This window comes from Ammodytes marinus (genome assembly GCF_949987685.1).
Source record: "Ammodytes marinus genome assembly, chromosome: 20".
Classification (NCBI taxonomy): domain Eukaryota; kingdom Metazoa; phylum Chordata; class Actinopteri; order Uranoscopiformes; family Ammodytidae; genus Ammodytes; species Ammodytes marinus.
Window position 1 is genome coordinate 11,559,992 of NC_137224.1, and position 23,722 is coordinate 11,583,713.

The window sequence follows — 23,722 nt, forward strand, 5'->3', positions numbered from 1 at the left end:
TTATAGGACTACGTCTTTCTTTACATATACTAAAAACATATTCCACAAGTTAAGTTTCTGTTTGCCTTGTTTTATTTTCTTCTGTGACTCATGAGCGAAATGACTCAAGAGCACACCAAGCTAATGAGAACTTATTCTTGAGAACTTGTATATCACCACTTGTCATTTCAGCAACAGATTGCATTTATACAAACATAAAAAAGTGCTTTACGGTCTGATTATACATTCAACCCTTTCCCCTAAATGTTCAAATACATATTAAAAGAAGCATCTTATACAAGCTAAGTAGTAATCTCTGTATTGTCATACATAAGGTCCCCTTTTTTACATCTTAAAGTGAAAACAACAAAAGCAAATGTAAACTGGCAGCATTGCACTCATGGCACTCCGTCTAGAGTGGTTTCCTCGAACAGACTGAGCAGGTTCTTTGGTTCAAAGTTGGGTCGGGGTAAAGCCTCCTCTAATCTGACCCTGCTACGCCGCTGAGAGGAGTTGACAAATGAAGAACGTCGACTGTGCGTAGAGTTTTCATCCATGCTGTCTGAATGAAGCTCTGCGTGTACGGGGCTGGCACTGGGTGTCAGTGTGTGGAAGGTACCATCGGAGTGGATGCTGGAGAGGGTTTGCCCTAAATTACAGGGGGACCAATCACCCAGATTTGAGTGAGTGGGTGTGTGGACAGGACTTCTGCGAATGTGTACCGGCGAACCCGGGAGAGGCGTCGACGTGCTTTCCACTGAAAGTCTAGATTTGACCCTGTGAAATGGAAAAAATTAAAGATTAACAAACTTAGCTGAAGGCGGAGGAATAGTTGGAGCTGATAAACTACAATAGTGTCATCAGAAGATAGCAGTATACACCATGTACCATAAGATTGCTGTAATAACAAGTTGAAAAGGGTTATGATACACGCACATTATTATGCACTCAGCTGCATCAAGCTCAATACGATGACGAAACAGCTAATCAATCATGTGAGTTTAATGTTTGCTACGTCAGAAATTATTTGACAAAGGTATTTCTATCTCCCTTTTCGCGTATAAGTCAAACAACCTCAAGCTAGCTTCATGACTTTTGCCAATTAGAGGATAGTACATTTTTCTTTGAATGTTGGCGTTTCCATCACCCTCTACTGATGCAATACTTCAAAATGGGCATGAAAGCAGAGTGATGGAAACCTACAGTCTACTGATCCTCTACCTGTGTGAGAAGGTGGGGGAGAGCTCTTCGTATGTGGGCTCCAATAGAAACACTGCATCATCCTCCGGGCTCCCAGAGTCTGCATGCATGGCACTGAGCGGCAGGGTTAAATCCTTGTCCCAGCTATCCTTAGGAGGAGTGCAGGGCACAGACTTATTCCAATGAGGCAGAAAGGACAAGTGAAGAGAGGACAGCAGCCTGCGCCCTAAGCACACCGCCAGCTAGGAGAAAAGAAGACAGGAACAATATAAACATGTTACATCAAAGGTAGAGAAAGGGTTCACTATTTTGTTTCAGTTGTATATTTCTATAGAAGCCTGTCTGTGACAAAGAAAATAGTCGGCTGATAAAACACTATAAGAAAGGTTTATTGGAAACATTACCTGGCAGAGGGAGGCTAGCTTCAGCGTGGTCTCTGCGACCATAAGATAGATGCGCCTTCTCCACCTGTGTTTCCAAACAGCAGGGAGGGAAAGAAGCTCAGAGACAGTCGGTCTATCAGATGGTTCTGGGGCTAGCATCATCCGTAGTACTGCCTGAAGCTCCACGGACAGGCCTGCAAAGACAGTAGGAAATAGTCCACAACTTGAAACATTTGTATTAAGTTAAAGGTTCAATCTATGAGGTCTTAAATAAGTGTGGGTCTTACCACTGGTAAACTCTGAGGGGAGGAAGCCTTGTCTGAGCTGTTGCCAGCCCTCGCCACCGTTTGGAACCTCAATGTTACAGGCAAGCTCCAGAATAGAAACACCCAAACTAAAGTAGAAGGATACAACAAAATGTAGGCTGTAACTTAAGGGGAGACACAGCCAGGTGAATAGGGTATCATTTTTGAACTTATAATATCAGGGCTCCAGACTAACCATTTTTACAAGGAGCACTGGCGCACCCTAACTCAGAATTTTTAGGGGTGCAAGCAGAACATTTAGGGGCACACATTAAATAGACCTGCAACTCATCTATTCAAATGTTTCCCAATTTAAACTATATTGCGGCTCAGGGTTCACAAACTTTGCACAAACAAAAGTTGTCAAACAATTTGTTTTATCTGTTTTTACAATTGATTTCTGGAAAAGAAAAATGTTGAATGGATTAACAAACATCTGTTATTTCATATAAAAAATACTGGTATTGATAAATTAATTAATAATGGTAAAAAAAAAAAAATAATCCAAAAGGCTCAAGGGGTTCACAAACTTTCCAGCAGCGCATATATATATATATATATGTGTGTGAATATATATATGTGAAAATATATATATATATATATATATATATATATATATATATATATATATATATATATATAAATCAGACAACTAAATACATATTATGAATCTTTCTGTATTCACCTTATGAACAGTGCTCAGAATTATTATGGAACATTTAGTTGATCTAAGTGCTTTAGAAGTTGAGATTTAGAAAATAAATTTAAATAAATTAAAAGTATTGAAAAAACAAAACAATGTTGAGATAATGGCCGTTAAAGATGGTTGTACAGAAGAAATATACAGACGCAAACACACAACGTTTATTTAAATGTACACCTAAATGTACAATTTTGACTTTTTATTAACACTTGTATGAAGTATTAAGACGCAAAATAGACATAAGTCTAAAAATTTACCAGTGTGTATCTCCTTAAATCACATGAAGTGGTCGCATGTTTGAACAATATCATTTGATTTTCTCATGTTTTGTGTTTGTACCTGAAAACATCAGCAGCAGGTCCGTACTGCCCGCGGAGCAGCTCGGGGGCCATGTATCTGGGGTCACCCTCCTGGGCATCCTCTTTCACACTGACCTCCACGGCTCCTGCACTCTTCCTTTTGAGCTCCAGCAGCAGCCCAAAGTCCCCCAGCTTGAGACGGCCAGAGTCAGTCATAAGGACGTTGGCGGGCTTGAGGTCCAGATGAACAAAGCCATGAGAGTGCAGGTGCTGCAGTGCCGAGAGGAGGTCGCACAGGTAGGCCCACGCTCCAGGCTCGTCTGGATTCAAATGTTTCAAATGAGAAACAAATTAGTAAATACATTATTGCAAAATATCACAGTTACTACAACCTCTTAATAGTTCGTACTGTCTTTTTGGGCCAGACCTGGGCCAGGAGGCTGGTTCTCAGCATGGAGCAGCAAACTGGTGCTGCACAGCTCTGTCTGAATGAACAGCCGGCCATGCTCCTCCCAGGCGGCCACAAAGTCCAGGATGTGAGGGTGAGGACACAGCTGCTCGTGGTTCCTGGCTTCCCTCACACTCCGGTTCCTCTCACTCTTGCCCCTGAAGCGATGAGCGGAGCGCTTGACCGCATACTTGTATCCGTCCACGTTGCTTTGCACCTAGAAAAATTACAGGAAAATGTAAATTCTCCGAAAGGGAAGGGTAGACGATGATGCGTTGCAATTTAAGTTATTTCACCACTAGATGCCGCCAAAATACACCTTTATATCACACTGTACTTTTAGCTCGACATTTCTGATCTTCATGTAAATGTGTTTCATGAATTTCATACACATATATTTTTGTCTTTCTCACCTTGTAGACCTCTCCGAAGGATCCTCTTCCCAGCAGGCCCAAGTGAGTGAAGCACTGATTGAAATAGGACTGCGGTTTGCTGGGGTCGTACACAGAATCCGGTGGGGGAGACTTACAAAGGGAGCTAGACAGCGGTGTCCATGGGGTTGGATGCTGGGGGACCATCCTGCTCAGAGAGGGACATCCTTTAGACGGTGGCAGCGGGGGCAGAGAGTACGAGAGCTGGGCCGGGGATGAGTAGGACGAGTTGGACGTGGACGAGGAGGAAAAGGGGAGCCGGCGCTTCTTGAGGGAGAAGGACTGCTCGGCGTGGGAGAAGTGAGTCGGAAGAGGGAGGGGCACCCGGGACCCTGTGCTCTCCACTGCCACTGACATTGTGTGGGGACCTATTTCAGTTCCTTCCTTCAAAGATGGCAGGCTGCAACATTCAGACGAAAAACCTTAAAACAATTGCAGTCTTGGCTGACACTTTATTTAAATGTACCACAACATATGCAATATTTTGCACCGCTAACACAAATTCAATATGCTTCTTTTCTACTGTTGCACAGACTTAACTGATCAAAAATTATGGAGAACTACTATATGGCACGCCCATTTACCACATAACGAAAGCAAAGATGTAATAATTCTAAGTCTGACAAGTGCTAAACATTGTCATCTTACAACAGACAATACAATCTGTTCAGGCACTAATAACAATGGTGGAGGGTGGAGGTTCTGTCCAGCTTTGACTGATTTGTCAGGTTTAGAGAAACCTGTCATCCTGAACCTCCTGTTTGACAGCTTGCCAGTATCAATACAATCTTCCTGATCCTCTGATGGTCAGCTAATTTGTAGAGAAAACAGGTTTTCCTACCCAGTCGAAAGCTGTCGGTGCTAAGAGGAAAACAAAACTGCTCAATGTTACGTAACAAACAAACTAACATAGTAAACCCCATACAGGACGTCTTCAATCCTAATATTTGTGTCCGTTTCTTCACTAAATTAGCTGTAGCTGACAAATTACATTTACATTATTCCTCGCAACAGGTCAGCATAGTATGTGCCATCACTGACAAACGTGGCTAACGTTGACTACGTGCGGACCCAGTCAACAACATCACAACACAGCCTAGCTAGCTAGCTCAACTTACAGTTTAATAAAGCGCTGTAACTGACAGCTCAGCGTCAGGTGAATTCAAATAAAGTACTGCACAGACCATTATCCAGTATTGCCGACAGCTTTCAAAATAGTTGGACTCGCCCGGCTTGACTCGGACTATCGCTGTGTCAAAATCAAACTGTGCGTACCCGTACCCCCATCCGCCAGGCATGTAACTGCCTCGCGCCAAATTCTGAAAACATTACGCAGCGCTGCGTAGCTGGCTTCGTGAATACGTATGTCTTATCTCCATTGCGCAACATCCGCAAGCGGTGCAGTCTGGGGTTCTGCTGCACAACACAGGGCTGGCACAACTGGCGAGCTAGCTGACCACTGGAAATGGTAACTTCATCGTAAATATCAATAATTTTGACTAGATACAACCATTGACACTGTAGGCATTTAGTTCAAAGTATTAACGCTGAAGTAACAGACGGCACTTTCGATTGAAAGTTTGATTTCAGTTAGTGTTTGCTAGCCGGCTAACGTCGGGGCTAAGTTTGCTACATTAGCTTAGCTTTCATATCCACCTATAAAGAGAGGTTTAGCTGGCGAGGTAACTTAGCTTAGCTTGGCTAACCTTGGAAGTGGTGTAGTATTAGCTAATTAAGCCAGTTAGTCTAGTCATATCGTCTGAATGTGTCCTCCTGTCATTGTCACACCTACAACGTCTATTCATATAACAGACAGGCCTAATGTCTCTGAAACCTAAAGGCTGTTTCGATTTGGCTACCGTCAGTTCACGTCTACGTCTGCTTGCGACTGTCTGTTTTAAGCTTATGAATTAATTTATTAGTAGTCGGTTTAAGATTTTCTGAGACATTGTCAAATCAACGAACTAAACACTTAAAATTCCTGAAAAGGCTTGGCTTTATAAGTCAGCAAGGTGTAATAAAAAGTTGCCAGATGAACACGTAAACCTCTCACATGGCCTTAAGGGATGTCAAATACAGAATAGTTATTGCTACTGGACCTGGCTATAAATGACACGAGCCACAGACTCAGCTTTACTGTTTGATCCAATTCTTAAAGAGAAATACCCACATATTATCTTCAAGACGAAACAGCAAATCAAGTGGCGTTTGAGTTTATGATACATTTTCTTACATGTGAATCTCTACCCACCTTGTCTTCAGGACGTGTTCTTAATGATCCGGCGTAACAAGGCCACAATCTTCACAGATGCCAAGGAGTCCACCACCGTCTATGAGCTGAAGCGCATCGTTGAAGGAATCCTCAAGAGAACACCTGAAGACCAGAGGCTCTACAAAGTGAGTTTAGGACAAAGTGTGGCAGTGAAGTCTTACTAAGCCCAGTCTCATAACTCACAGCGTCAAAACTTTGTCTAGGTTTAAAACATGTTTGACGGTTGTTGTGTAACTTGTCTTTCCTCGGATTGACAGATAGAATACTTTCTGGAAATGTTTTGCACAGAAGCAAAGTGATACAATGTGAGTCCATTACTTGCTTATGTGACATTTCCAACTTTGGTCCACAGGATGACCAGTTGCTAGAGGACAGCAAAACTCTTGGGGACTGTGGATTCACCAACCAGACTGCCAGACCCCAGGCCCCAGGCACAGTAGGTCTGGCCTTCCGTGTGAATGGTAAGTTAAATTCGTGTTACTTGTGAGCTTCAACACAACACATATTTCCTGTCTTTCTGCTGCTTTTCAACACTTTTCTGCTTCCCTGGCTTGATAGCTATTGTGCTATTCTTGATTTAAGTTGCTTAGTTAGAATGTTGGATGTGAGTGAATTATTTGAGTGATTGACAATTTGTACTGTGTGCCGTTTATCGGCACCCATCTAATTTATATCCTCAAGATCTGTACTGGTGGCGAAGTATTTGGCAGTATATTAGGCCGAATTCCACCAGCCGTCTGTCCGGACCTTCTCCACTCCGCCATGGCATCGGAGCTGTGAGGTTTTTACTTTAGTCAGTGTGTGAGCATCTACTAGCTTCTCTGCTCTGTTGCTGCTCCAGCTGTCTGGTGAAATATGCATTGCTTCTATTTTTGCTGGATGCATCAATTTAGCACAGAACACATCGAACACACATAGACAGGAACACAGACGCAGAAAAAATAACTTTCTGTTTGTTGGCGCACGCACAGCAAGTGGAATTCCGGGGTAATAATTCTTAGCTTCTGTATCTCATCCATTCTTTCGAAAAATATTTATCTGGGTGGTCCAGTGCCAGAGATATTTTTTGATTCAGTAATATAATTTAAGTGTTGCTGATTTCTAGGGCTGGCCCGAATGCCATTTTTCAGGCTTTGAGTATTCGTTGGTTTTTCCGAGCGAATATTCGGATATTCGTTCCAGAAAAACACACCATCAAACCAACATTAATAATGCATGTACTCACTGAAACCGAGTGTGTGAGCCGAGACAGCAAGCTGCGTAGTTTGTTGATGCTTTAATAACTTTCGAACGGTAGTAAAGTTGGAGTTCCTTACTTTTTCCCCGTGGAGGCAACAGCTGTTTTTCGTTCCAAATCAGCTGTCCTCTGCGTCATCGTAACCCATACAGGATTTTTATCAATTCATCCAGGAACGTGCATCTTTTCGGCGATTTATAAATCCATACAAAGATCCAATATTGATAGTATTTTTTGTTCATATTATATCCATTATTGACCGCCTATTCCCATGATGCAAGCAAGTCACGGTTGATGATGGCTGATGTAAACAAACAGCTGAGCTAAGCTAACGTTAGCATTACGCCAAGCATAAGCATTACATTTCCTTACGAAATTGCGCTAATGTTGTGGTAGCCTATAGAGTTATTAGGAACACAATCTATTCTTCCTCCATCTCTCTCTCCCTCCTGCGCTTGGTGCCGCTTTTAGTTTGCCTCACTCTTGTAACATCACGTAGCCTACTACATCACCGGTTGCGCAAAGGGCAGCGGCCAACTAGGTCAAAGTTCAAATAATTCGATAATATATTTTAAATGAACGTCTAATTTGTATTCTACAATTGTTTTATAACTTGTGTATCCAAGTCGACATTTCTTCTGCATTGGATTAGGGGCTGTAAAACATTTGAGTGTGGCTGTAAGCCATGGCTATTTTGTCTGTACTGTCATTTAATGTAACACTGTACATGAGTTTTCAATGCTCATATAAGTGGCAAAAAAGGTTAATTTGTCAGTTCAGAGCCTGAGTCTCTACATGTAAAATGTGAGCTGCCAATCTAAACTTAAGCTTTTTGCTTCAGCCTATGCCTTTTCAATCATTATTTGTTGTTGAATGTGTATTATTATGTTTTTTTGGGTTGTTGTTTTTAAATGAGTGAATAAAACTACTACTACTTAGCCTGGAAATCCAGACCCTGATATCTTGAACGATAGAGGGTCTGGCCACGATCAATAGTAATTTCCAACTCAAGGGGCGGCTCCTACTCGTGCATTTCAAATGCCACTGCACGCAGTTGGATAGCACTACAACCAATCAGAGCGATGCACAAGGTGACGTAAGCCCCATTCGTTTAGCGAACAGCTGTTAAACTGTTAAATTAAACGTTTGCCGTTGTCGGTCGGCAAAACAGAACATTCCACTTACTTGCTAATGAAAGATTTGAGTGCCGTCTTCCAAATCGTAAAGGGTCGAGGCCAAAGCAGTCTCAAACTCACACAACATATCCGCAGCCATCTTCGGTTGTTTACTATCACGGCTTCGACGTCGCATACACGTCACTGTCGTCATCCGGTTACGTCCCCAGAGTACCCTATAAAGGGCTCTGGCGCGCCCATATTAGATAGAACCAATTGAAACGTGAGCCCAGATTTCTGGTCTTCTTGATAAAGCTTCAACGGAGCGTGTCCAGACCAACAGGCGCAGCAAATTTAATTTGCCAGCGCCTAGTGGCAGGTCTGGGAATGCCAGGCTAACTACTACTACTACTACTACTACTACTATAAAAACTTGGTCACAAGGGTTTCACTGGTTCCAGAGAAAAGAGTAACAGGTTCAAATAGGACCAATTTCACCATGATTTAAAGTGTTCACTCACATCACCCAACTTTTAAGATTAACTTCCTTTTTTAAAGGTGCTCCAAGGAACTTTTAGTTTATGTTCATTCTTGTACCCCCTTTGGACAAAAGCGGTAGTGTTTTTACTACACCAGCTGCTGTTGATTGATGAGCGTACCCATGAGAAAGGCATTAAGAAAAACTATATAAAAATTGCATTCTTTGCACTGATGACTCGGCTCTGACTGTATATAAAGACTTGGCCCGAGTGGCCACATTCGACTCTGCTGCCACAATGGATGGATGGAGCTAATGTGTCCTTGTGTCCTCTGCCCTCCAGATGAGATGTTTGAACAGCTGCACGTCGAGGCCTTCTCCAGCCCCCCAGAACTCCCTGATGTGATGAAGCCTCAGGACTCCGGTAGCACTGCCAACGAACAGGCCGTGCAGTGATGACGATGAGAGGAAACGAGCAATGGAGAGACGGATTGAAGTGGGTGTCTGTGTGGATAAACTGCAGTGGAGAAGTAGCAGAGTGGAGGATATGTAATATATAATTTCAATTGATGGACGGGGTACGTTCAGGTAACCAAGCCAATCCACGTTACCTTCATGCTATCATCCCAGCATCCTCCCCAAAAAATTTACTTCACAAACTTTTTTTTTTCTCTCCTTTATACATTTCCACATCACATGCAGTCCTGCTCCTTGACTTTGCTCTTAAGCACCAACTGGCTCAAATGTTTTGGGTGAAGTAGTTGGTTTGGAAAGTATGATTGTGTTTGCGCGAGTGTGTGTTTGTATGTTTGAGTTATTATAATTATTATCATTAATATTTTTGGAAAAGGTGAGGGGGTAGTCGTGTGTCACAGTGCTCTAGAAGTAACATGCATAGGTAAGGAGTCTGGTTCCTGAATCGGCAAACTGCATGAACAAGTTTAAAAACCAAGGCTTTGTTTTCAAAGTAACAGATAAATCCTCAACTGATAAGTTTCCTTGGTCTGATTCTCCCAGTCTTGTTGTACATTTCTGATTTGATTTCATACAAGGTAAGAAAGTCTTTACAATAATTGTGTTATCGTTTTTTTTCCCCCAGTATGTATTACTTGTCAGTTCTTTGTTGTATGTTTCATGCACTGAGGCCAAAGGCAGGTACCTCAATGACAACAGAGGGATTTTGGGGGGGATTTCTGTCTTCTGTGACATGCAGTGCTTTACAGGAGTTTCTGTTTTAAAAATGCTTACACCTCCACATGTCAACGTTAACCCGGCACCCTCCCCCTAAACACACAAACATAGCCTGTAACTGTGAGCTTGCTTGATTAAAAGTTTTTTCCTGTTTTGTTTTTTACATTGTCGGCTGGTTTTTATTATAAACACAGGTTTGTGTCCACATTTAGTGAATATTTAATGGGTCAGCTTTAAAGATTTTGGCCAGGGAAGTACCATAGGCCTTTTTCACTGCAGATATTTGTACTTGGCATAGTAAGATAACCAAATATATTGCTAAGCATATCAACAACGACAGTTCTGTTCAGGTGTCCCAATAAGCAGGGACAGTGAGCTAGCACGCACACAACCGGGTTCCTGAAAACGAAGCAGCTCTGACTTTCAGCCATCATTTTCAATTTTAAAGGCTTTTCATACTGAACTATGCCAAAGTTTTCAGTGAAAAAGATAAACTGACACCTGAAGTACACTTTTTATAATATAATTATCAGTTTTGCACATTTGGTTCCTGCTTGGGGAATAGCTAGGCTACTGTTGTCTGCAAACATCTTCAAATCTAGATTTATCAATGAATATATACAACACAATTGCCCTCACCTTCCCCAGCCCTTGAGAGGTTCCTAGAGTCTGTAGTTCAATATACTTTTGGTAGTGCAATTATTGGCAAATGGACAATTTATTAGTTTAAATTGAGCTTGGGTTGTTGGGTTTTGCTAAATACAGCTGATTATCACTTACAAACAGAAAAATGGTCTGGAGAGAGAGTCATACAATAAATAAATTGTAATAAAATTAAATAAATTCTTGATGCAAAATATATGGGGCTACAATCTCTATTGTGAGCTGTACTTGATTGAACTAAAGAAGCTGCAGGGGCCGCAAACATGTAGAATAAAAATCTGCATTCTCTTCAGAATGGACTATTCAGAGATCCCCCCCCCCCTCACACAGTTATTTAAGTGTCAAAAGAAGACCTCCTTTATTCAGTACAGACAAGAAAAATTAATGCCACCAGTAATGCCTTAATCATTTGGGAATGTGAGTGCTCTATTAAAGCTGTAGTGCGTAACTCCTGTTGCCCCTCTGAGGAATTCTGAGTAATTACACAAACACTGTCTGAGCTTCCACATGAGGTAAGCCATTGGTGATCGTGCATGGATTTCATACCTTCTGCTGTATATCCAGGTTTTTTTCTTTTAACAGTAGAATGGACTACTGAAACACTTTTGGGGATTTTCCTGAGCCAGTCTCGGGGTTGACACTAGTTTGTAAAAGCCACTACACTGAGAAAATACAGAGACAGTTTTCGGGAGCTGATAGGCAACATTGTGTCAACTCTTTTGGAAATGGCTTGATGTTACCGACATTTGATTATGAAAAAGTTACACACTATTGTTTTAAGATACACTTAAAAAAAACATGAATGTATAGGCTATCTTTAATCCTACCTGGAAAAAAACTCTTAGGAAAGATCCATTTTAGAATAATTATGTAGGCTAGTCTAAATGTGTGAATCTACACAATTTGATTATTTATATTTACAATTGTAGTAGTTCACTTGATTAAACATGAAACGTTTTTTCAAACCTCACAATTATTAGCAAATTCACAGTTTTATACTGATAGCCTATTATTGTTGTTTTTATTATAGATATTAGGCTATAAAAAGGTGGGCATCCCAGTTTACTCGACTTAATTGGAGGCTACATAATCTCAACGAAATGTCCTCTTCCCAACTAGGCTATAGACTGTATTCTGTATATTCCCAACCTATATTTAAAATGAGGGGCGTGGGCCCCTCAGTGTTTATCCTCGGGTTGTTTTTACCGCCAAAGGACTTGTGAGTCAATGCATTTTCTAACGTTTCATGTCACTCCTTCATGCGCACGTCGTCGCTGCGGTAGCAGCTCGCGCAGCTCAAACGCTTTTTAATTTTCTATTCCCCTAATATGGACTAGGAATGTCCAGGATGACGTCGCGTGTCCGGGGAATGCGGGGCTTGTAACCACATTTATTTAACTACGCCTTCTCTGTAGTCCGAGGTCCTAGTGGTAGGCATTACACAGGAAGAGAGAGCCGTGTAGGAAAAATAAACGGGACGCCCTCTCCTCCTCCTCCTCCTCCTTCTCTTCCTCCTCCTCTCTTTGGCGGATAACGGTCTCCAAGAAGTTATTCAGGACCGACGCAGACAATAGCACCGATACTGTCTTAATCTTTTGCGGGCTTCGACACACATCCATCATTACTTATTAATTCTTCCCGCTTCACCGTTGTGCCAAACGAAGAGGAGAACACTCGGCTGAAATCATATCATGGACGATTTGGGTAAGTGTCAGCGCTCTGCTTCTTCTTTTCCAAGCCTTGTTGTACATGTTGAGATAGGCTATCTGGAGGGGATCTTTGGGGAAGGGGTGGTGTGCCCAAACATAGGAAATGAGGTCTCCTTTCAGTCTGGCAGTCAAGAGTTGAGGTCAATTTTGCTTTCCTTGCCCATTAGGACAAGTGTGAGGCTGTCATAGTATAAAGGGGATTTTATTGTCTCCCATCGGATTGTAACGTTTCTAGGCAGTGAAGAAAAAAAAGCCATGAATGCAACAACTGTTTTACAACTTCCATTGTATACAGAAGGCTTGTGCCTTTTCTCATAGGACATCTTCATCTCTGTTCACATGAATTCTCTCAGAGATTATTAATTTCATCATTTGAGAAATGTGTCTTGTCTGTTTTAAGAATTGTGTTGACCTTTCCAATCAAATAGGTCTCACATAGCCTACATGCAAAGGAAACAGAAAAACTGATAGCCTACTACATTATTCTCTTGTCTGTCTGACCGCCATTGAGAGTTTAGTTCATGCCCTGCAAATTCAATGAATTCTCTGGTCAATTAGATTTAAGTGGGCTCCCACCAACCCCCTTCTCCTCCTCATCCATTAATATTAACAAATCAGGGATGGAGAGGGACCACATAATGTTCAACAGAGTGTATGCCATTTTGAAGGCTGGTGGGAACATGACTGTGTGGGTTCTGCCCTTATTTTCTGTTGATAAAGAGGAAGATTTACTTTCTTTCTCAGAACAACATTTATGAGAGGCTGACTCTTTGTGTTGGGGAATGACTGTGTCACATAGGCCTCGAAATAGCCCAAAGCCATGCTTCTTAAAAAAAAAGCCACAGAGTTCAAGGAAAAAAGCTGCCCATTCTCTAGTCTCACTCTCTCTCTCTCTCTCTCTCTCTCTGTCTCTGTCTCTCTCTCTCTCTCTTTCTCTCTCTCTCTCTCTCTGGAACTTTCTTGTTCTTATTCTTGAAGTCAACTTGAGAGTAGGGTGGATTTAAGTTTTTCGAGCAAAACACTGGGAGGAATGGCTACATGTAGCCTAGCACATCTGGGCACATCTGGATTGGATTGCTCACAGTGAGACAGAGTTACTGGGCGACTGGGTGAGCGTTAGTCAGGCGGGCAGTGGCCATGTTTCGGGGGTGCTCTGTTTGCTGCTGTTGTTGTACGTTTACGCCTTGGATCTGGCAAGGCTTTCGATGAGAGAGACCACTTGTTAGACAGGACTTTCGGCCAAGACAAACAAGTCGACGGGCCCGCTCTAAATATGGTCATAATTCCCATTGAGAGAAGTTCAGCTCCTTATATGAGCAGTTCAGTCTGTTAGTGTGTGTGTGTGTGTGTGTGTGTGTGTGTGTGTGTGTGTGTGTGTGTGTGTGTGTGTGTGTGTGTGTGTGTGTGTGTGCGTGCGTGCGTGCGTGCGTGCGTGCGTGCGTGTGTGTGTGAGAGAGAAACACAGCAGGGAGGAGGATAGCAAGTAGTATATGCTCTGAATTTTCACCACATGGCCGTACCAGAAGTGTGAATCATCTGGGGCAGAAGTGGCGGCAGGGGACAAGCTAATACAGGCTTTACTGGTTATGTTTAGGTGCATGGTGTCGCAAAAATTCCAGACGATAAGTTATGTGAAACTTTACCAGAGGGAAAAAGTTTAATCGATCGGTCCAAAACATCCACAATGTCTGCCTGCAGGGGCTTGAAAGAGCTGAGAATCTGAGGTTAATAGATTCCCTGACCTGCTTAGAAAAAATAGAAATCTTAACATATACAGTACGATTCCCTCTGCCAGATGAGGATCACATGACTTGATGGAAAGCCTAGAGCAGCTCCTATGGACCTTGTGGTGAGAATGAAGAATCTGGAGTCAGTGACAACGTCTGGAGCACACGGTTGTAGGTAACCCTTTTTAACAAGGGACAGAGGCATTTTAAAAGCTCTAAGTACAACAGAGTGCCGGAGGGACCTCATTGCAACAGTAGATCCCATCTCCGTTGTCCTGTTAGCTGAGACGCCGATTTGTCCAATGTCTCTCAACCTCAAGCCCGATTCAGTTCTTAAAATAATCTCAATTATTCCAAATCAGAGGTTGGCTGCACTTTTCAGCGTGTATATTTAATGTGCATAACTGATGTTAGGCAGTCAACCATACGAGATGCCGTTGGGAGTGTGTGAATAGACTGAATACTTGTTGAATAGATAGCTTAAAAATTTGAGGAAAAATGGTTGGAACCGTCCAAACTTTTGCCACTCCCAAGTGTGAAATGCTCTCTAAAACTATTGAAATTAAGAAACCAAACCTTGACCTCAACAATTCCAAGATACAGTAACTATGTGTTGTGTGAAAAAATCAAATCTCTTTAAACGATTTAACCCATGAAGATGAGATTATTAGTCTGTATTTATAAAATATTTAATTTGCGTTACAAATGCAAAGTAGTAGCAGATTTGTGTTTTATAGAGAGCAGCAATAAGAAAAATTATTTTCACAAGTCGACAATTTACAAACAGTCAATATGTTTATACACTATCGAATGCTTTTGATACAGAAGCGTGATGATTGATTTTGAACCGTAAATACAAAAACTAATATGAAAGGCAAAGTTAATGTCACATTTAGTGGATGTGGTGTTATATTGTAAGCAGACAGTATTTTAACCTTACACATGATCAATTCTGACGAGTCTGAGAAAATAACTCCTGATGACGCTACAGTGATGTCATCACGCTTTACCAGCTTTGTCTCAGAGACTTTCAATTTCATCACAGACACGCATTAAAAGGCATTTGGAAATTGCTACATGCATGGAAGTTTCATCATAGGATTTGTAGGATCCAACATTTCTAGAGACCAAATATGTTTGTCTCCTTTGTGCTGACTTTTTCTTGAATGCATCCCGCAACTTGTATGAAGTGTAATATGAAATCACTGATGTATATCCCTTTAATAGCTTCTCCTCTAAAGCTTTGAGTTCATGATTGTTCAGCCCACCATTTTACTGACTCCAGCTTTGCACGTACAGAGACAGCAGCACCCTTGAGAAAGTTTAGTTAGTTGACAGTTTCCACTTCAGTGTGTGAGTTGGGGGGATGGAGTGGATTAAGATATCAGCTGCAAAACACTTCTTCCTCTTCTGCTTCCTCTTTCCATCCTGGCATGTCTTGGATATGAATGCAGAAATGTTTGCATGCTCAACTAAAAAAAACACCACTGTGTCCACGGATTATCTGTGTGTGTGTCTTGCTAGTTCCGACTATCCTGTCTTTTAACTTATCGGTGTGCGAGGCCGCTCATTGTCAATTTCCATATCGCGTGTGCCATGTTTTGCTGCCGCTGTACTGCTCACACAGGCTCTCTGTCTCTCCTTAGGAGTGTCCGAGCCACCTAACTACCCTCTCAGTCCTCGTATTGTTGTGTTTGGTACGTAACTGTAACTGTGCATGTGTCTGCATGTGTAATTGTCTCTGTCTACACTGCATGGTTTTCAAATACATTTTCTAACTCATAACTCTTTTTATTTCACGTTGATATTTGTTTTATAAACAAACTGATAGCACCATCAGGCAACCAGCATTCATAAGTAGGGCTGGGGATCTGGGTAAATGTTTGATATCAGTGATAGCGATACCTTGACTTCGATGTCGGTTCCTGAACGATGCAAGTCTGTATGTAAGGCTCACTGATGCATACTGTGTAACCCATGTTGTAACCTAATGTATTTTTCATGAATGCCTCGACACAGCCTGATCACCACGGTTTTATATCTTGGTACATTAAGCATGCTGCATGCTTACTGACTCACTGACGTTGATAAGATTAAACCCTTTGGTATTGAAATTGGGTATCGAACAACAAGACATTTTTCAATACTCCATGGTATGGAGGCATTTCAGTCGGTACCAAAAAAGTATTGATCTAAGATACCCAGCCCTAGTCATACTGATATAGGGGACACAATTATGGGGTAGTTTAACCAACCTGAAGCTAAAATAAATTCAAAATCTAAACAAACTTCTATCACATTTCTGCTGTTATGTATTTTTTCTTTGTCAGTTTTCTCTCTCTTTTATTTGTTTTCTCTACTCTCTCTCCCCATGCAGACGCCCTCCTAGCTGACCTGGAGAACACCGGCTCTCCTCTAGCTCGGTGTCCTGTCCTGCTCACTTCTGAGCCTCCGCAAAACGCTGAAGCAGTCGCCCCGGAATCCGCCCAAGACCGGCCACCGCCACCCGCCTACACCCCACAGCAGGTAGACGATTAGCGGACAAAGGCTAGGACTCAGAACAATACGTTTTTTCTCATTGTTAACTTCGCTGAATTTCTGCTGCTTTTTGTACCATCAATTGATTGTCCACGTGTTTCGCTTCTCAGACGGTTTCCGCAGCAATGAAATCTTCCCAGAACTCCAACCCAGACAAACTATACAGGTAACTCCCTCCCTGGTTTTAAGAATACAGTAAAGTATCATCTGCATAGTTTTTTAAGTGAAATAAAATGGCCGTTAAGTCTGACTATAAGGCTGTGCATAACTTTGAATATAAATTAACTCGCTCTAATTGTTTTTGCATGGGAAAATATTTTGCCAAAGCTAATTAGGAGCAACATTCACAGGGACATAATTAAATACTAATGAGTGGATCTTAAACCACTGCAATAGACACATGGGAGTATTGTGCTGCTACCATGACTCATCTCTCTGAATGGACAAAGTTCAAAGATGATTCATGACAAAGTGACCACCCCAAAGCCAACTACATTAGTAACAGGAAGTTTCCTTATCTGCGTTAATGTTGTGTTCACTGCCTGTCTGGTCTTTCACTACAGCACAGTGTGTAAACAGCGGTCTCCCCGCATAGCCGATCCTCCCCCAGCCTTCTCCTCTTCCTCGCTGCTGGGGGGCGGCCTGAGCGAACTGGACCATCTGTTACAGGAGCTGAATGCCACCCAGTTCAACATCACAGGTTAGAGTGTGTGTGTGTGTGTGTGTGTGTGTGTGTGTGTGTGCTTGCTTGCGTGTGTGTTTTCATATCTATTTTTTTTCTCATACATGACCTTGTCTTTGTCATCAGATGAGATCCTGGCCCAGTTCCCTTCTTCTAAGAAAGATGATAGGGACAAGATCAAGGATAAAGCCGCGACTACCTCTTCCAGGTACAGAATATTCATCAGTTTAGACATCAACATAGTTCACTGCAATTATATCGGTAGTTCTGCATTGCAAACGATGTAATGTAGAGTTTCCATAAGCAGGAGAGCTGCACAGTTAACCATAGAATAAAAGTATAAATTAAAAAAGTTGAATTTAAAAATAAAGAATTCTGCACACTGTCACGTTGGAAATGATATTGAAATTTTTTTATGAAAAAGTGTACATCTTAAATAGAACACTGACTTATAACCCATAATATGTAATGAAGTATGTACGAGGGATACTGTTTTGTCAAAACTAGCTTTTTCATCACTTATTCCAGGTCAGATGTTGTGTCTACCAACTGATTCACAGCAAGATGTGAGTGTCTAAATTAGCTTAACATGCCATGCTGCTTCGTGTAGTTGTTACATTTTCAAAGCTAGATATAAATCCAAATCTGTTTCATTTTGGGCACAATTGTAAGTACGTTTCAGGAAGATTATTTTCAGCACTTAATTGGTCTTTCTCAACTGTTGGTCTCTCTAAAACAAGCTCTTTCCTTGAGAAAGACCCAAGCGTGGTTGAATTGTTAGTAATAAAGTCAGTAGAGATTAGAGTGTGGTGATCCTCTTTTTAGAATATAAGGAAGACCGGAAGAAATTGTTAGCTTATTTAAATTATTCAACTATCTTCTACATGTCTTCTAGCTCCGTGAAGCCTTCAGCAACATCAGCCACGCTGGAATTGGACAAACTGATGGCTTCTCTTTCCGACTTCAGAGTCCAGAGCACAGTAAGAGTCCAAACGGCATGAATCAACGACAACTTGACACATATAGGCTAAACCATATCTATAGATTCATATAAACTGTATACTTTATATTATAAATTGTTTAGTGAAAATAAACAATGCTGCACTAGATGTGACTCCAAGACCTCCATCTACCATTCATTCATCTACCACCCATACCCAGCTGTTTCAGACTTCATCACAGCTCTCACTGATTCATGCTGGATGCATGAAGACTTTTCACTTTATGATGACTTCACTATTCAATGTGCAGCCCCAGCACATGCCTCCTGCTACACATCAGTCACCAGATAGGGCCGCAGGAAGGAAATTGGTCCTGGTGGAGTCTGGAGATATTTTACAGCTTCCAAAATAACTTTGGCTAGTTGGAAGACTAGAATTATAGATCTTCTTCTGGTGTGGTAAATAATTGGGCCGTTCTCCTCTTTTTCATCGGTGGCTAGCATGGGATCAAGGGAAGTGGTTCTGTTATTAATGGTTTGTTTGGATCCAGTGTGCAGTGAAGCCGTGGGTTCTAAACAACAGTGAGCACAGGGTTATGGGAACAGAGTTTTAAAAGGAACATTTCTCCATCAACACTTTTCAAAATGTTGTTAAATTTCTGGTTTTTAACCTTGCTAGCAGGAATGGGCATGGCATGTTGCCCATTCATGGTCCCCAGAAGACCCCCACAGATTTGACCTAGGTTAAAATTGAACTTAGCATACTGATGTTAGCGTCTAGCTCAAAGCACCAAATATTACTTACAGTCCAATAGAGCTACTAGCATCAAAGCAGACATCCAGTCTGGTTTGAGAACATGTCTACGACTTCTCTGCTTTTAGTGTTAAACAACAATTTCCAGAAATATTGTCAGACAACTTCCAGAGAACCGGCATAATGGCTCATAGCGAGCCATTCTACTTGTTACTAGATGTTTGGGTGAGTGTTTGACCAGGCCCATTTCCTTCACACAATGCAGCCTGTGTTGTTGTTGCATTGCATTTCCATAAATTCAGTCAGGAATACTTTAGTCTAAATAGAAGTTTATTTCAATTAGCAGAATACTTTGCAGTAATTATGTTTGGCGGTATGGTTCTGATCTGGGTTCTCCACACGCGCACACGTGGAAGGCTTTAAGGCAGAGAGAGCCATCTCTCGCCCTCCATGAGCTAAATGGAATTCCGAAAGGTGTGGAGATCTGCAGCAAGGACCCCCTAGGGGTTAGAACAGAACAAGCGTCAATGACAACAGAAATGACATTGATAGACAAATACAGTAAACAAGGTGGTGGTGGGGTGGAGGTGGGTTGCAAGAGCTTGCAGAGGAAGCAGCACCAGTAGGCAGGCTAGAGCAGCTTAAATAAGGCGCCACTTTGAGTGGATGGCCAATGGGATGCTGGGAGCAGAAACTGGCTATCAACTGATGTGCAGAGTTTGACAGCCGGCTTGACTCCGTATCCTGCCTGAACTAACGCTACGCTCCATTTGAGGCTAACATTAGTTGAGGATTTTATTTTTTATTTTTTTGCAATGGGTTTTTGGAGTGTTGCAATATGGGTAAAAATATCATGCTATTTTGAGTATTCCTATCTCGGGTCTTTTCTTAAATTCTAACCATAAAATAGATTTTTCCACAAAGTCGAAAACTGCATATTGTGGCTTTTTCTGTGCCCACTTTCTTTACCTCCTTCTCTTTTCCCAAACACTAAGTGCCAACTGAAGGCTGAGGATAAACTATTGGAAAATTCAAATCCCCAGGAATGGAAATGTGCCATCCATTCTTCTTCTTTGTCTTCTCCCAGCCAGCTGCACCTGTCAGTCCAGTGGTGACGTCACCAGAGCAGCCGGCCGCTGCACCGCAGCAAGCATCCGGCGGCTCATTGGACAGCATGCTGGGGCTGCTGCAGTCAGACCTGACCCGACAAGGAGTTCAGACATCCTCCAAGGGAAACTGTTCTGCTTGTCAAAAGCCAGTAGTAGGACAGGTGAGTTATCAGAATAAGACAAACACAAACATATTTCAAGCTTTTGATTTCTTAGTTCTATTCATATCTGATAGACATAGACTGTTTCAAAAGCCTGATGTACACTGACTACTGTTAATGAATCAATTTTTGACTGTTTTCTGGTGCAGGTTGTGACTGCTCTCGGGAAGGTGTGGCACCCCGAGCACTTTGTGTGCACCGAGTGCGAGACAGAGTTAGGCAGTCGCAACTTCTTCGAGAAGGACGGGCGGCCGTACTGCGAGTCGGACTACTTCACCCTCTTCTCCCCACACTGTGCACAATGCAACAAGCCCATTTTGAACGTGAGAGCCTTTGAATTGCATGTGTCTCAAACTCTTGGCCCTATTGTACACAAACACCTCAAATGAATTGTTAAAATCATTAACCCTCTCTTCCCTGTTTGTATTTGTGTATGCATCTGAAGCCCTTTTAACGTTTAATACCTCTTGTCGTTTAGAAAATGGTCACCGCTCTGGATAAGAACTGGCACCCAGAGTGCTTCTGCTGTGTCAAGTGCAGCCGGGCGTTTGGAGAGGAAGGTAATGGGTGGCACATACTGTATCCTGTCTGAGCTCAACACACCACTGTTAACAGTAAACTTAAGCGGGTTCATTCTTACATGAACCCATACAGCACCAAAAACATTATTCAACGTGTGTACATATTCAATTAGTAAGTCATTTTATCATTGAGTAAACCATTGCATTTCCACATATGGTCGGGGAGCGGGGGGAGCTTAACTTTACTTAAAACAGCTGCTAACCCCCCTTTAAACACTGAATTATTGATTATATATATCAATATGGTGTTTTGAACAGTTAAGGTGGTGTTTTAAAGGCAATTCAACCCTGCCATAAATTCAGGAAATACTGAAGAAAAAGATTATGCTGTCAGCCTTTAAATATGTCCATCAATATAACCTTAAATAGTGAGGATCAGATTGAAGTTTTATGTTCCAGAGAGATTTTTGTCTCCCTGCATCATCCAGTTAATTTGACATTTATCACAGCAGGAACTCTTGAACTGTGTTAAAGTGTGGCTATATTTTCTGCAGGTTTCCATGACCGTGAGGGCCAGCAGTACTGCCAGCAGTGCTTCTTGACTCTGTTTGCTTCCCGCTGTCAAGGCTGCAGCCAGCCCATTCTGGAAAACTACATCTCAGCCCTCAACTCTCTCTGGCACCCACAGTGCTTCGTGTGCAGGGTGAGTTTTTCTCTGTGGGTTTGAGAGTTGTTTGGTAAACATTTTGCAAAGTGTGTAGCTGTCATAGTCGCCACATTGGTAACATGAGTTTGATCCCTAGTGTGGAATGGATGCAGCTCATATAGACTTAGTCTGAGAAAGCATCTGTGGAGTTGGAGAACTTAAAGTTACCCTGTGGAGTTTTCTTGTAAACAAAGTATCCTTGATGATTTGAATGTATTTCCTTCGCCATTAAATATTCATAAAGTATATTTTTGGAACTACAGGTACTTGCTAGCAGCCTTTTTTACTGCATGTGTTAGGAATTTGCAGTGTTTTTTTTGTGTATAGCCACTACCTGTAGATCAGTGAAATAGTGTGATTGTGCATGAGACAAAAACAGCAAGGACCAGTTATTTTAAAAAACTGCTCCATGACACTAAGTTATTTAAGGCTGAAACATTTATTTTAGGTGTGGGCGGAGGGGATAGATTAATGAAATTACAGTTACGATAAAAGCAATTTAGTTTACTCAACACAATTATGTGCATGCTCAGCACCAGACCTCAATGTGGGTCACTTACTTCTCCTTTAATAAAATGCACACAAATGTTGGATTGGTTATGTGCTTTTTATTTTATTTACTCAGAAAATCCAGGTTCTGTGACCTTAGTATTTCTCAAATCCTCGACCCTGCAAATGTGTCATGAGACATTACCAAGACAGACAAACTGTTGATTATCTCATATGATCCCCCGAGCAAGGCATTTAATCTAGAACTGCTGCAGCTGTGGTTGTGATGTGAACATGTGGGTAAAAGTGTCAGCGGGGCGTTCCTCAAGTAGGCCCCTGCCTTCTATAAAACTACCATGTAAAAAAGGGGATTGTAAAAAAATCCACAGACTAAAAATAAGTTGGAGTAGTTATGTCATGAGAAAGTTGTTTTCACATGACAGCTTTCTAATTACAGCTTCATGAGTCAGCACTCTCTGCTTTGACCGGATCTGACAGCATCTCTCTTTTCCCCCTCTCGTCTCCAGGAGTGCTACTGCCCCTTTGTCAACGGCAGCTTCTTTGAACACGAGGGCAATCCACTGTGTGAGGCCCACTACCACCAGTCCCGCGGCAGCATGTGTCAGGCCTGCCAGCAGCCGATCCTGGGCCGCTGCGTCACCGCCATGGGCGCCAAGTTCCACCCTCACCACCTTGTGTGTCACTTCTGCCTGAAGCCCCTGAGCAAAGGCTGCTTCAAGGAGCAGGAGAACAAGCCCTACTGCCACCCCTGCTTTATCAAACTCTTTGGTTGAGGACACGGCAGGACTCTGCTCCTTCCCCCTCCTCTCCTCTTCTGGGTTTACCAAGTGCAAAAAGCTTGTGTGACTCTTTGAGTTCTCAATTTGTTTTTTGTTTTTTTTATACTGCGGGAGTGAGGGTGGAGCTGGTCTCTTTCTCTGTTTTCAGAACAATAGAGTTGATAGAAGGAAGTGGAACAAAAATAAAATCATCGAACCCAATTCATTTCTGTTAATTTCACAAAAAAATTGCTGTTAGATTCTAGCATTGGTTAGACGGATAGAATATGATGCCAAATGACTTTGTCACGTATGTTACATACTGTATTGATTCAAATTGAATAAATAAATTTAATAGTTTTGCCAAAGGTCAAAAATAAAGTATATTGAGAGCAAATTTATTGTTTCATTGAAGGACTTGTGCTGTTGTGCAAGGAAATCCCCTTTAATATATATATATTAGCTTTATATTGCCATTAAAAGTGCCACTGCAATTGCATTTATGTATTGTATGCTGACTGCTATAATGTACAATGTTTTTGTGTAACAAACTAAGCTGTCATATGTGTAATGTCAGATATTTTGCATTATTCTTTCACTATTGCTCCATGCAATTTGCCAAAAATAAACGATTCCAAAGAATAAAATAAAGAACAAACTCTGTGTTGATGTCTTGATGAACAAGATGTTTTCCAACATGTGTTCGTTGTAAGAAGTCTACACATTTGTGTTAATTTCAAGTCTACACATTTCCAAAAATTCAAATAACAGTGACTTATGTGGGAATTACTAGCTGGGAAAATAATTTCCTTGTTTATTTTAAAACAAGTTGGCATTTTACAGACTTGCTCTGGTAAGCTAGGTTAAACAAGGCACAGAAACATGAAACGGAAATAACACTCA

General features: G+C 41.7%; 3 protein-coding genes across 6 annotated transcripts; 2 read left to right on the forward strand and 1 right to left on the reverse strand.

Annotated features, from left to right (window-relative positions):
• Nucleotides 1–170: 170 nt before the first annotated feature.
• On the reverse strand, nt 171–5,038 carry pkmyt1 (protein kinase, membrane associated tyrosine/threonine 1). 3 transcript variants are annotated; one of them, XM_080048818.1, is made up of 8 exons: nt 4,933–5,038; nt 3,731–4,148; nt 3,297–3,534; nt 2,910–3,189; nt 1,850–1,956; nt 1,584–1,756; nt 1,201–1,421; nt 171–756 (listed from the first exon to the last, which is right to left on the reverse strand). In XM_080048818.1, the coding sequence occupies exons 2-8, from the start codon at nt 4,103–4,105 to the stop codon at nt 378–380; spliced, it is 1,773 nt and encodes a 590-aa protein (XP_079904944.1). In that variant the 5' UTR covers nt 4,106–4,148; nt 4,933–5,038; the 3' UTR covers nt 171–377. The 3 variants fall into 3 exon arrangements, with proteins under 3 accessions (XP_079904944.1, XP_079904942.1, XP_079904943.1); XM_080048816.1 differs by having other exon boundaries at nt 3,279–3,534; XM_080048817.1 differs by having other exon boundaries at nt 3,279–3,534; nt 4,867–5,027.
• A 96-nt stretch (nt 5,039–5,134) lies between these two features.
• LOC307266718 (elongin-B-like) lies at nt 5,135–10,204 on the forward strand. The gene is made up of 4 exons (XM_080048812.1): nt 5,135–5,216; nt 6,011–6,145; nt 6,373–6,481; nt 9,194–10,204. Exons 1-4 carry the CDS (start codon nt 5,214–5,216, stop codon nt 9,304–9,306), a joined length of 360 nt encoding a protein of 119 aa, XP_079904938.1. The 5' UTR covers nt 5,135–5,213; the 3' UTR covers nt 9,307–10,204.
• Nucleotides 10,205–12,244: 2,040 nt separating this feature from the next.
• LOC307266759 (transforming growth factor beta-1-induced transcript 1 protein-like) lies at nt 12,245–23,447 on the forward strand. Of its 2 annotated transcripts, XM_080048862.1 has the most exons (12): nt 12,245–12,408; nt 15,787–15,837; nt 16,518–16,666; nt 16,789–16,844; nt 17,242–17,378; nt 17,487–17,568; nt 18,256–18,340; nt 20,142–20,324; nt 20,474–20,647; nt 20,803–20,884; nt 21,400–21,548; nt 22,568–23,447. In XM_080048862.1, exons 1-12 carry the CDS (start codon nt 12,396–12,398, stop codon nt 22,832–22,834), a joined length of 1,428 nt encoding a protein of 475 aa, XP_079904988.1. In that variant the 5' UTR covers nt 12,245–12,395; the 3' UTR covers nt 22,835–23,447. The 2 variants fall into 2 exon arrangements, with proteins under 2 accessions (XP_079904988.1, XP_079904989.1); XM_080048863.1 differs by lacking the exon at nt 15,787–15,837.
• The last annotated feature ends 275 nt before the right edge of the window (nt 23,448–23,722 follow it).